The 13,909-nt window shown below is 42.1% G+C and overlaps 1 protein-coding gene across 1 annotated transcript; it reads right to left on the reverse strand.

Moving 5' to 3' along the window:
• Positions 1 to 1,024: 1,024 nt before the first annotated feature.
• COQ3 (coenzyme Q3, methyltransferase) lies at positions 1,025 to 13,419 on the reverse strand. Its single transcript, XM_065401407.1, has 9 exons — positions 13,380 to 13,419; positions 11,180 to 11,277; positions 10,733 to 10,832; positions 8,727 to 8,850; positions 8,119 to 8,271; positions 6,710 to 6,809; positions 4,350 to 4,592; positions 2,978 to 3,137; positions 1,025 to 1,660 (listed from the first exon to the last, which is right to left on the reverse strand). The coding sequence occupies exons 1-9, from the start codon at positions 13,417 to 13,419 to the stop codon at positions 1,458 to 1,460; spliced, it is 1,221 nt and encodes a 406-aa protein (XP_065257479.1). The 3' UTR covers positions 1,025 to 1,457.
• Between the last annotated feature and the right edge of the window lie 490 nt (positions 13,420 to 13,909).

Consider the following 13,909-nt stretch of genomic DNA (forward strand, 5'->3'; position numbering starts at 1 on the left):
CTTACCTGGGGCCATGGTGGATTCTCTATTACCTAAAGCCTTTAAATTGAGACTGGACATCTTTCTAAAAGAAATACTATAGCTCAAAGAGAAGTTACGGGCTGGATGCCAAAATTGATGGGTGTGGTTCTATGGCCTGTTATGCATATGGTCAGCCTAGATGATCATACCAGTTGCTTCTGGCCTTAAAAAAAAAAAAATCTATTAGTTACTGACAATACCATTGCAAAGCCAAATCAATTAATCAAACAGGATTCTATACTTTTTTGGGCATCAGATCATCTACTAAATTCCAATTACAAGGCCAGTTGCACCTGTGCAAGACCAGTGAAGGCAATGGGATTACACAGAGCAGAGAGGATAATTTCAGCTGCTGAACCTTTTACAGGTGATGATACGTGGCAAAGAGAGAACCCAGCTGACTTTTCAGATCCCAAGCTGAGTTTGCAGGACTGCAGTTAGGAAAATAAAAAAAACCCATCTCTTTATGTGTAAACTGAGCACATTTGATAAAAAGAAAATTGGGGACAGATGATCATGGGCACATGCAACGCCATGTATTTAGACTCACATTTCAGAGCAGAATAGCTTTTTATTAAGTATACCTCCCATCAGCCCCGTGAAGTAGGTGAAGGATTGTACCACTCACAGAACTTACATTCTATGACAAATTGTAAGCAAACTGCTGGCCTGATAACTGCGGCTTATTGCTAGAAAAGTGACTGTTTAAATTGTAACGATTTTACTTAAACATGGAGGACTTGATAACAGGTCCCATTTTTGGAGGGTGTGACAGGTTGACATTCAGGGACCAGATTCTCAAGTGTGGTGTTGCCACAGCTGAACCAGGCTGCACTACTAGTGTAACCAGCCGTGGAAGGCTCATATCAGTGGCGCAGAAGCAGAGCAGGAGCTCCTATGTCATACCCCTCCCTTCTTTCCCCACAGTTGGTGTATCCGGAATGGAAGAAGGAAAAGAGGGTTTTGGTGTTTTAACAATTAATTAAATACAGACACAAGTTGCTGAACAGTGCACTTGGGTAGTTTAATTTAAAAATTGCTTAAACCCTTCTATTTACACAGTGTATTGCATTTTTAAAAGTGACTTCAAATTGAACTCAGCATCAACCCGTTACTCTCTGGAGTCCTGCTGAAACCTGTGTTTTCTTGGTAGGACTGTAAAAGCCATCGTACACAAAAACTGACAGAATAATTTGAAGGTTTGAAATTATTTTCTCATAAAAGAACTTCTCTCCAAAAACTTTGCCCATCTTAATCCTACATGATTCCTGAGAGAACTAACAATTGTTCTCCCCCCAGACTACATTGAAACAGATTGGCAAAAACATCTTAACTGCCATTTATATGAACAGCAGACTTGTTGTTGCAAACAGTTTTATTATAATCATTCATGCAAATCTTCCTTCAACTTCTTGCTGCTTGCCTACTACCGCGTCTCAGACAGTTGTGCTGGCACTAGCTTCGGCTGAGTGTGCCTCCTTATCTGTCTCTGAAGGTGGCTCTCTTGAACTTGATTGTTCTTTTACCCTAGATTTCATGGCATGCACCGCATAGTTAATGCTAGTGCTTTCAGTCCAACTCCAGGACCCTGACAGGGGGTTGTATGACATTCCATTCACTGTTTTGACTAAAAAGCCATCTGTAAAAGAAGGGAAAAAAAGATGGTGATCCTCAGACATTCTAAGTCAATGAAACATCAAGCTCTAAAAAAATAGCAAGTTCTAAATATACATTCTTCCACTGAGCTTTAGAGCAACAATACTGAGTCATTAGAAGCATATTTATAGTTGCTCAAGTTTCGCAGATTCAGGTCATCCACTTCAAAGTGTACACCTCTACCCCGATATAACGCTGTCCTCGGGAGCCAAAAAAAAAAAAATCTTACCGCGTTATAGGTGAAACCACGTTATATTGAACTTGCTTTGATCTGCTGGAGCGCATAGCCCCGCCCCCCCAGAGCGCTGCTTTACCGCGTTATATCCGAATTCGTGTTATATCGGGTCATGTTATATCGGGGTAGAGGTGTATCTATGGAAGATGCTGGAGATTTAGCTATGAATGAAAAAAATAAGGCAAGAAGAATATGGATCAAGGAAACCGTGTAAATAAAGAGCAATTTTATGCTCCCTTCTTAATATCGCTTAGGTTCATCATATGATGCTGCATCATCCCAGGCCCAGCAGGATACAAGATAAAAGATGGAGTTCAGGCACCGGCTTGTTTACAGTGAGTTACAGAAAAAGTGAGGGGCTTGGTGGTGGGTTTTTGTTTTGTTTTTTTGTTTATTAACTTTCTGTAGAGAAGAAGTGTCTGAGGGAAAAACCCAACACCTCAGAAATCAGTCTTTTAGGGAAGCATTCAAACTGGGATCACTGGTGTGACTTAGTATTTTGATCCAGCCACCATAATATACTCTCTCAAGTTTTATTGGAAAGTCTTTGGTCAGCTTTCAACTTCAGACAGCTTTTAAATGAAATGTTTTAATAAATGTAAGGCTAGTGAAAGATGATGAAGACAAAAGCCCTCGGTTTATACAATGCAGCAGCAGTGCAACCTTTGGACACTGGCTCATCAAGTATCTCAACCCTGACCTAGAGGACTCACCCTTAGAAACGAAACACTATTGTCTTCAAAAAGAGTCCAAGAATTTGCATCTTTGATGCTTTGGCTATCAACAAGGGGGCCAGTTGTGATGGTGGTTTTGTTTAGGTGACCTCTGTACGCTTGAAATTGAACTGAGACCATCAACTCTACACACTCAGCTGAACAGCCAGTATGTGGTAATGACTTTTAGCCATGCCTGACCTACGCCAAATCTGAGCTGCTAACAGGAGTACAGAGCTCTTCACTTCAAGGTTACCAATCATCTTAACTATCTAGTCCCCTGACAGTTGCCGTTATAATCAGTAACACTTGGATCTCTCTATTCACTCCCGTCATTCTATTTGACACTTACTTGAGTCTAGCAGGCATTCTAGCTCTTCAGGTGAAATAAACTTCTCCCAGTCATGAGTGCCTTCTGGTACAATGCCCATTATTCTCTCTGCAACTACAATCCCCAGTATATAGGACAACTGTGTTTTGTTGATTGTAGTAATGAATAACGAGCCTTCAGGCTAATAAAAATATTAAAATAATATTCAATTAGCAGTAAATTTAATTGAACAAAAAGTGTGAGGACCTTCACATGAAAAAGTACAAGATTAATCATTTTTGAACTTCAAGTACAGAATTTGTCCATTTTGAAGCCATGGGCTGCAGGAATTAAAGCTACTTTAATTGATACACATACATAAATGTTTTAAGACATCGGTAGGTGATAGAAAAATCAGGATGTTATGTTCTTTTTGTAAAGAATGAGTCTTTTCAACATTTAACCAAACAGTCAACATCTTCCTGGTTTTGGATCATTTAAAAAGAGCAACCAAGCCCAGAAATATCTATGCTAATCAAGGATAACATCTAATTAATACATGCAAATCATCCCCGAGCAGAGAATGAATTACAAGTATAAGAATGTGTATAGTAAACACAAGACAATATCTTGTCTTATTTTTTAAACTTCAATTTAATTCAAACAAACATACACACTCTTCTCCACGGCAACTGCAAGCAGATTAGTTTGGGCTATTTTCATACCTAACTGTGGCTGCTGGCCACACCATAAATCCATAGAGCAAAAACTGCCCAAGTGATCTCCTACAGCGAGTGGGATCAGTGGGGCACTTACTAATGGAAATGCTTGTTTGCGTAGAGGACTTTTATGGGCCAAATGGATAGTGCAGCCAATCAGTGCTCACTTTTTGGGGCTTTCTTTTGGGCCATCGTTAAGTGAGCGTTTTCCTGACTAGCTGACTTGCTATTTCAAATAATATATATATTCTGCATTCTTGTAAAAATAAGCATATTAATAAACTTATATTGCATAGTTCATCCTCAAAGACCTTAAAACAGTTTACAGACTGTACAGAAAGATCACTTTACCCACTGACATGCAGCCATCTGTGAAGTAGAACACAGGCGCTGTTTAACAGCTGCAACAATGTTACACTACACAGCAATTCTGGACAAGAAGTGAAACTTAGTTTATCCCATCAACATAGCTGTTAGATCTTCCTCCATCAGTGGAAAAAATCAGGCTGCAGGAACTTTTCATTAGGTTTTGACCTTGTACACAACCTAATGGGAGTCATGGTACTACTGCAATATTAAGTGATGATGTCACCGAGGCCTCTGGGATCTACATGTGCTCTGATTAACTTTTAAAATAAAAACTTTATTAAAGAAGGAAGGAACAAACATTTCCTACAATTATAACAAACACTTACTTTTAATACTTGATAGCAGTACTTGATAAATGTTTCTAGGTCAGCCACATGCTCCACTACTTCAGAAGCAATAATTACATCAAAGGTTTCTGTAGCCTCTTCCACAATATCCTCCAGTGAACATGGTTTGTACTGTATTCTCTTGGCTAGAACTGGATCAAATGACTTGTGCTGTTCTGCTGTTCTAATGTTGTCCTCCAGAGGATCAATTCCAGTAACTGAAGCTCCCAGTCTACCTAGAGGCTAATGATATACCGTTTGTTTATTCGCTGCATTAAAACAATCAGCGTAAGCATAAAGCTCTATGTAAACTATCAGAATCTAATGTCGAAGTCACAGAAAAATCTTGCAGTAAGCATCATTAGAACAGTGAGACAAACAGCTCTGAGGGGTGGCCTTTGATCTGCAGCATTTTTAAAAGTTTGTTAGAGAGAAAGCACAAAACACATTTTAGTTTTTCTATTCTTTTAAAAACTAATATTGTCAAATAGAAGATAGTGATTCTTTTACATCTGTTTTTAAAATAATTGTTCTTTGTCCACTTTGCCACATGAGTGCAGATTTTCTCTACTGCAACTATCACAGAGACACTGTTTTTCTCCACTGGGTTTTTTAACCTATACTTATGATCACTCCTTACTGAAATAGTGAATCCACATGTCTTTTTAATGGCTACTCTATACATGATTATCTAGGATACCTGCTCAATGCTGAAAGCTGAATAGTCCGATGTTTACTAGGAAAGTACCAGTCTTGACTGTCACTGAAATATTTTAAGTGTGTTTTTTCCTCAGAGGTTGATGTCTCTTTTGAAACTGGAATACTCTGTGCAACACAACCAACTTTATGTTATTGGAGCTCTAAATTCACTAGTTATTAAACTTGTGAAAGTTACAAGCTCCACTGGCTTTACCAGCAGAGTGAGAGCTACTCATCCATAGTCATTCAGTGTGTGGAGCTTGTAAGTACTTTGAACCAGACAGTGAGAACTTAACTAGATGGACACATATGCACAGTATATCCACCCTTAAGCACACACCTGCAAAAAATTTTAATGCTCATGTACAATTTTCAAGCAGTCATAATTTTATTAACTAGAAACCATTTGTTTTATTTTTCAAAAAACAAAAATACTATTGTCAATGAGAATTAAGGCCATACCAAGGTTCCACTTCAGTAGTTTTTGCTCTAGCTGGCTCACATATTTGGGGGACGGGAGGTGACAAAGGAATTGTTTTATAACAGGGCAAAGATACACATTTTTCACTCTCTCACGGTTAAAAAGGATTTACCTCTAGCTACCAGAAATAGGGGGAAGGGAAAGACCCACCTTTGTGCACAGAGCCAGGGTGAGTGTCTGTGCTACACCTCTGAACATAAAAGCTTCAAAAAATCTTGGGCTGCTCTGGGGGTTAGAGAGGTCCCCAGCGTAACTTAGACAGTCTTGGGGGCCAGTCTAAGTTAGAGCAGCCCTATGGGTCACAGCGCTGTTGTTACACTCCCACCCTCAACCTGGGGTGCTGGAACAATTTTTATACTGGGGGTGCTGAGAGCCATTGAGCCAAACTGTAAACCTTGTATATAATGGAAACCATTTCAAGCCAGGGGGTGCGGCAGCACCCCTAGTTCCAGCACCTATGCCCTCAAAACGCCCCCTTTCCCCAGGCTTGTGAGGGGGTCCTCATGAGGCATCCTTACAACTGCCCCCTGCATCATAGGAATCCTCCTTGTGCCAGATACGGGGCTTTTGGGGCCCCTTTGTACAGCCTCAGTACTATTAGGTGGTGTCAAGGGGCAAGGTCAGAGATGAGAACTTTGCCCAATATGGAAAATTGAAGCCCAAAAGGTGACTGTTTCAAAAGCATCACGCATGTGAAAATAGGTTATAATGGAAAACATGTTACTTCATTAACAAGAGTGGTCATGATAAAAAGTGATCTTTTACTAACCCCCCCCCCCACACACACACACACAAAAGTTATTTTGCAATGATTTTCCAAAGGAATGCTAGAAAGGACCGATGCTATTTTGCTGTTTGTGACAATATTTGAATAATCTGTTTGTTGGTTAACCTTAAGGTTTTAGCACCTCTTCCTATAGTTTCTCTTTTCTTGATGAAGCTCAGTTGTTTATAACAAAACATTGCATGTACTTTTTTTAACCCAAATACAAATGTGGTTTTTAGAATTTACTGCACTCCAAAACATGCATTTATCAATGTACCAATATTGTAGAAAAGGGCCTGGGGCGGCTCCTCCTCATTTGAGATTTAGGAGTTAAATAAACAAATCGTAACACCTTTCAAAGTCTTCATATGCTCCTTAGCTAGAGAGGCAGGAACAACAAACTGTGTTTCTTACTTCACTTAACAATCCACCACCACAGCCAACATCTAGAATCTTTACACCGGACAGAGGGCTTCCCAACTGATGATCACTACTCATGTTCAATAGAGTATCTCTGAAATAAAGTGTACATAAAGAAGCACAAAGATACAAAATGGTTTAACTGAAATGTTTCTTTAAAATTTGTGTTAAGTACCGTATATACTCGATCATAAGCTGGTTCGTTTATAAGCCAACCCCCTCCCCCACCCCCAAGATGGATAAGTAAAAATGGAAATTTTTTATAACCCGTTCTTAAGCCAACCCTATAATTCAGGGGTCAGCAAACTTTGGCTCCCAGGCCATCAGGATAAGCCGCTGGTGAGCCGAGACTGTTTACCTCGAGCATCCGCAAGCACGGAGGTAAACCTAAGTAAACAAAGTGTCCCGGCGCACCAGCGGCTTACCCTGATGGGCCGGGACAGCAACTGGTGGGGAAATTTTTTTTTGGGGGGGGAGAAGCTAGGAGTCAGGGGAGTAACCCCTGTGACCACCCCCCCCCACATAGAATATCAGGGTTGGAAAGGACCTCAGGAGGTCATCTAGTCCAACCCCCTGCTCAAAGCAGGACCAATCCCCAGATTTTTGCCCCAGATCCCTAAATGGCCCCCTCAAGGATTGAACTCACAACCCTAGGTTTAGCAGGCCAATGCTCAAACCACTAAGCTCTCTCTCCCCCCAAATGATCCCACCCCTAGCCCAGGACCCCCCCCCCCTCCCCATCCCATCCCTTCCCACCTTATCTGGTGAGGACCAGGGGAGGATGTCTCTGGCCTGGCTGGAGCTGCTCTGGCAGGCTGGGCAGAGCGGCCGCAGCCTGCTCCGGCAGGCCAGACCGGGTGGCGCGGCCACAGCATGTATATATAGAGAGGGAGAGGTGGGACATAGCCCCTCCCCCCAACAGAGGGAGCAAGGAGAGGCAGTACAGCCAGAAGGGAAGAGGCGGGGCCAGAATCTCTCCGCTTCTGGCCACGCTGCTCTTCCCCCCAGCCTCCGAAGCAGCTGCAGCTCCGGGGCCGACAGGCTGCAGCCATGCCGCTTGGCCCCACCCCCCAGAGCACGCTGCGGCCGAGCCGCCCAGCCCAGCCCACTGGAACATGCTGCGGCCGCGCTGCCCGGTCTCGCCCGCTGGAGCAGGCTGCGGCCACACTGTCCAGCCTGCCGGAGCAGCTCCAGCAAGGCCAGAGACATCCTCCCCTGGCCCTCCCCAGATAAGGTGGGAAGGGATGGGATGGGGAGAGTGTGCGGGTCCCAGACTAGGGGTGGGGTCATGTGATATTTGTTCAACAAGTTATGTCTCATTTTCTTGTCTAGTTATTTTACACTGTTTTTAGATGGATGCTTAGAAATAGCATTACACAGCAAAAGTAATCCCAAAACTGTACCTAATAAAAGGCACTCTAATATCATTCAGAGAATGCAGGGTGGAATATTCTCCTTGTTCATCCCACCACCTATGTGCCAAAAGCTGGAATTTTTTCATCTCTTTTGAATCCACTGTTGTGTGTGAAGTGCTGTATAGCCTCTTCATAGCAGACCTAAACAATGAAAGTCAAACATCATGTCATAAACATGGATACCTGGCACCAAAACATGTGACTGAAACAAAAAGTTGGATTAAGAGGCGGGAAAAATATTTCCTTCAAGGTGGGACGAGGGACAAAGCCAGAGAAAGCACTTTTTATTCGTTATATCTCGCTGCCTAGAATCTAAAATCTCTCCTTTTAACTTAGTTAAGACACTGAATTAATAATAACTCTGAGCATAAAATAGATTATGGAATGTACATAACATTGGGGATTTTTTTTAACTTAGTAGTATGTATTTATGTAAAGTAACAATAAAAAGGAAGAGCAAAAATTATCTGAAAAACTCTTCTGAAAGATCAAAATTGATTTTATCAGATCATTACCAAGTTGTCATCACACATCATTAAGGTCATTTTTATACAGTAAAGGATGTCATAGATAATTCTATTAGCTACTGTACTTACATGCTGCTTTTCATTTCAGTCAGATGGACAAACCTTGTACTGTTGGATGTCAACTGCATTTTCCAGCTGTAGTTCTCACTGAAGCCCCCAGGGCCCCTCTGAAACCCCTGAACATAATGGTCACCTGCATATATAACAAAATCAATGCAATGGAAATCATCAGCTTTATGATCATTCAGAGATAAAAAAAATCTGTCAAATTGGTTTGAAACAATATGTAGTGGTAATAGGATTTTAAATAATTAAAATATGCATCCAGGAGCTAATCAATGTATTTACCTTTACCTGTGAATACATTGTTCTCTCACACAACAGTTAGGGAGAGAAACCAGTCCCGTTTTTAATAGCTTTATTAAAAGAATATGCAAACAAATACAAAACTAAGCAAATCTATCACTTCTAATTTCCCATAACTAATCAAATATGACACAATCAAATTAAGATTACAATTGAAATTCAATTAACAGAACTGTGGTTCAATTTATCTGGTTTGCCAATTACTACAATAAGCATTTAAATCAATTTACTATGTTAAAACAAGAATTACTTCAAGACTTCACAGGAAAGTTAAGAAAGAATGCATTTCTTTTGATCTAATCAAGTGATCTAAGAGTCTGCTAAAAACAGAAGCTGACTCTTGCCTTTGCACTACGAAAGTACAGCTCTTAGAGCCTGTCTACACTGTAAATGCTAGAGAGGCACAGCTATGGTGTGGCAGCTGTGTGTCTGTAGGAACCATAGTGAAGGGGCTTTTTCGTCACTGTAGTTAAGCCACCCCCTCGAGAAGGTTAACGGGAGAAATCTTCCATCAACCTAGCAGTGTCAATTCCAGGAGTTAAGTCAATCTAACTACGGTGTTCAAGACAGCGACTGTGGAGGAGCTAGAAATGGAAATGCCTGTCATGAACGAGGGGGGGGGGGGGGCGCGCTATGGCAGGGAACTCAAACCATGCCACAAGCTAGGAACGGTCTAAAACTGTGCAGGAGTCTAGCCAGTTCCACCAGGTAAGCACAGATGAACCCACTGACAAAGGGGAAGGGAATTTGAATAAGTGTACAAGCAGTTTTCCTTGCAATTTTTTTTTTTAATTATTATTTTCCTTTCCCTCAAACCTCATCTCCCGCCTTTGTTCCCCATTTTAAATGGACACCTGTCCCATTCACAAGTTAAGATAAAGGGATCAACTTTTCATTGCTGTACTGGTGTAATGTTAGAAAATACATTTCAAAAATGGTTGTATGGCAGTCTGGTTATACAATCCACATTAAATCAGTGTCGTGTTCAGGTAGCAGTGGAACAGAGGCAGACTCAAGGTTCACTTTTCATTTCTTTGGCTTGTTGGGCTAGGAGGGGGGCCATGTGGAGTACTATGTTTATCAGAATAGGGATGTCTCTTTTATCCTCGAGAGATCCCGATGAAACTTTCATGGAGATATTCTGCAATCCTCTCCTGAAGAATTCTAGGGATGGTATCTTTATTTCTTCCTCTGAGATAAGACACCTTCCCATGCCACTCTGTGATGAGTTCAGCTGGCACCATTGCAGTAAACAGGCTAGCCTCACAGAGGCCCAGGCGGCTTAAGGAAGCCATCAACAGCCATGTTCTCTGTGCCTTTATGACCCTCAGGAGTGAGATATCAGCCAAAATCACCATTGCCTATGAAAAATAGTGTTAATAGTCACTGCCATTTCCCTATATCAGTACCCAGGGAGAGGATCAAACTGTATATCCACATGAAATAGAACACCGCCTCTTCTTCCCCCTGCTAGGCTGTACTAACTAGGGTTTGAGTTGCAGAGCAATGCTGTACCAAGATGCTCCAAAGCTGAGGCGTCAATAAGCATTTTTATTAAGGTATTTGTGAAAAATAATTCAAAGGGAGTTTTGAGACTTTTCCCTTTTCGTTGTGACTGCAAATCTAAAGTGTATCAGTCTGTTTTTAATCAGCAACTTCTGGCATGGTGGTTTTGAGGGGTCCCCCCTCCATGCCGCTGCATGTCTGACCCTGATCAGGAGACGAAGAAAGAGGACTAGGGAGTATATGTTCTCTAAGATCCTCCAGGCCACAATTGCCTTGTACCATGATCAAAGGTCTTGGAGATTTCTTCAGAACATAACAGAGGGAAAAACTGAGAATGAAGAAAGCAGCTGCTGCAGGACAGGCAAAAGGACTAAGAGGCACCAAGGAAATGCACCAGGACATGATGGGGTTATTCAGGTAACAAATGCAAATGTTGCAGAACATGGTTGACCTACATTCCCAAAGGTCCCGCACTGAGCGGATGTTGCAGTCCTTGGAGAACTCTATGGGTGCTGCTCCCTAACATCCTTACCCCAACTGTTCCACACCGAGGAACAACAAGGAGAACCACAGCTACATATACACCTGTAAAAACACAGGTCAGTATAGATGTAGCTACAACAGACTGCACTGAATTACCGTTTACATACCTTGACATAAATGTTATTGTTTTTTGCCAAAATCCCAAGTGAAGATGGAAGTAGTCTTTTTAATCTTGCATGTGTTTGAGCTTCAATTTTGTTAATTGCTGTTTTACACACAATAAAGCTTTACTTTTAGAAAGCCAGAGTATTTTACTAGTTCACATCAAGCACTCCAGAATGCACAGCAGGAGGCAAAGACCCTACCAATATATTATTTAAAGTGTACAAGACAGACACTTATTTAATTAAAGCAACAAAGAACTCTACTATAGCAGACTGGCAAAATGATCTTTTATGGCCTTCCTCAGACGCACATCTCCTCTTCTAGTAGCCCCGGTGTCTGGCTGTTCAAATTCAGCAGACAGCCAATCAACCAGATTCCTCCAACCCAGTGGCAGCTATTCCCCCTTCACCTCACAGATGTTGTGCAGTATACAGCATACCGATATAACCTTTGGAATGTTTCTCACTGAGATCCAATCTAGTAAGTAAACACCACCAGCGTCCCTTCAATCTCCCAAAAGCAAATTCTAATGTCATTCTGCACCTGCTGAGCTGGTAGTTAAAACTTTCTTGGTGTGTGAGGTGACCAGTGTATAGCTTCGTGAGCCAGGGAAGCAAGGGGTAGGTTGGGTCCCCCAGATTCACTATTGCCACTTCAACATTGCCAATGGCAATCTGCTGGTCGGGAAAGAATGTGCCCGCTTGCAGCTTTTTGAAAAATCCTGTATACTTCCCTGATCAGCCACATTGATATCAGTGAAGTGCACCTGGTGATCCACTAACACCTGCACAACCACAGAAAAGTAACTCTTTCTGTGTGGCAAGGTGGGCTGGTGCCAAAATAGGAACGTGTGTGCCATCTATCACCCTATCGCAGTTCAGGAACCCCATTACTGCAAATCTGCCTACTGTTTCCTATATATTACCAAGAGTCACAGTCCTGCATAGCAAGAGATGTGATCCAACTGTATAAGGCCATAAAACAACGGACCCCACACTGTGGATTTTCCAACCCAAAATTATTGCCCACTGACCAGTAGCAAGCCAGTGTGTGTTACAAGCTTCCAGAGAGTGATCTCCACTTGCTTCTCCACTTGTCAATGCTGCTCTCATTTTGGTGTCCCTGTTGCGGAGGGCTGAGGTGAGCTCGACACAGCCCCAGGAATGTGGCTTTTCACATCTGAAAGCTTTGCAGCCACTGCTCATCATCCCAAACCTACATTATGATGCAATCCCACCTGTCAGTGCTCATTTCTCAGGCCCAGAAACAGTGCTCCATCATGCAGAGGAGCTCTGGGAATGCCGGCAGCAACCTGGCATTGTTTTTCGCTATGTCCATCAGCATCCATTTATTGTGCTCAACTAACACTGCACTTTTTTCACCACAATCCTTATTGCAGCAGTACTCCCTTAAGCTGTGAAAATACTGGACAGTCGTGTGTCCTGTATTAGCAACGCAGATGAGAACTGTACTGAGTTCTGCCGGCTCCATGCTTCTGTCAGGCAGATGGCGGACACCAAAAAGCACTCCGCGGGGCTGTGAGAATTTTGAAAAACGGTACCAAAATTATGGGATATGGAAAGTATTATAGGATGGAGAAATTAGCATGGTGGGAACTTGACCCCTCGCTCCCAGAAATCCGTAGGTAATTTGCTACTGTTTCACAAAGCAATGCGAAAGTGTCCCAAAAGGCACTGCGCCAGAAAGCAGGGCACAGTGGGATACCTACCCAGGATATACTGCACTTCACACTACTGTTACATCGACACACAGACTCTAGGTAGGCATACACAGCACCAGTGCAAGCAACCAGAAACACACACACCCATGCAATATACACATTTTGGTGGATGCAAATTACATATCTATAGAGCCACCAAACTTTGTAGTGGAGACCCCAATACTGCAAAAACTTATGCACATGCTTAATTTTACTACCACAAGTAACCCCACTGACTTCAATGAGACTTCACGGTAGTTAAGTTAAGCATGTGTGTGTTTGCAGATTGGGATCTTAGTTGGCAAGCTCTTTGGGACAAGGACCATTTTTAATGTATATGTATAATGCCTAGCACAACAGGACTCTGATCCCTGATACATTTAAAGATGGCACACTCCAAATCCACCAGGGCATTTTAGAAACTGTGGTCCTCCTCTCCCCAGCCTGTCCCATACTTTTCCAGTCCATTCATCTCCTCTCACCATCACATGCACCCTCATCCATAGCTTTAGTCAAAGCCATGCTCTATAACAGGTACCCATGGGATACTTGATTACCATCAGCCTGACTTTTTAACTTGTTCCACATGTAAGATTATTTGTCTGACAGCGTAGTGGATGATGGAGAGCTCGACAATGCCTAGTAAGACAATAATCCAGTTTGTTTTTCAGAGACTAAAGGAGGTCTGGGGAGAAGGAAATCTTATTAGTTAGGATAAAGTATACCATCACAGACTCACTTTTTATGCAACACAAAGCACACCTCCTGCATGCAGATCAATAAAACTCAGAATCCCTACTGTTATTAATCAGCTCTATACAATGGTGAAAGCATCTGAAGCCTTCTGGAATAATTACAATTTATTCGTACAAATACTAGGCACACAATCTTCCCTCTAATCACTTCTGTGCTTTATCATTAAAAAGGGACACAGTGTCAAGTAGAATGGGATTCACTTACACTGCTCGCATGGATTGCTCAGGAAAAATACACTTTGTACAGCTTACATTGT

Source organism: Emys orbicularis, chromosome 3 (genome assembly GCF_028017835.1).
Source record: "Emys orbicularis isolate rEmyOrb1 chromosome 3, rEmyOrb1.hap1, whole genome shotgun sequence".
In the NCBI taxonomy this organism is placed as follows: domain Eukaryota; kingdom Metazoa; phylum Chordata; order Testudines; family Emydidae; genus Emys; species Emys orbicularis.

Excerpts from the sequence above, each read along its gene's own strand:
- COQ3 (XM_065401407.1), bottom strand. The coding sequence starts at position 13,419 with ATGGCTTTGACTAAAGCTATGGATGAGGGTGCATGTGATG. Across the intron at positions 8,272-8,726 it reads ACTGAAATGAAAAGCAGCAT|GTCTGCTATGAAGAGGCTAT; the intron begins GTAAGTACAGTA and ends TTCATTGTTTAG. Across the intron at positions 4,593-6,709 it reads GTGGTGGATTGTTAAGTGAA|CCTCTAGGTAGACTGGGAGC; the intron begins GTAAGAAACACA and ends GTATATCATTAG.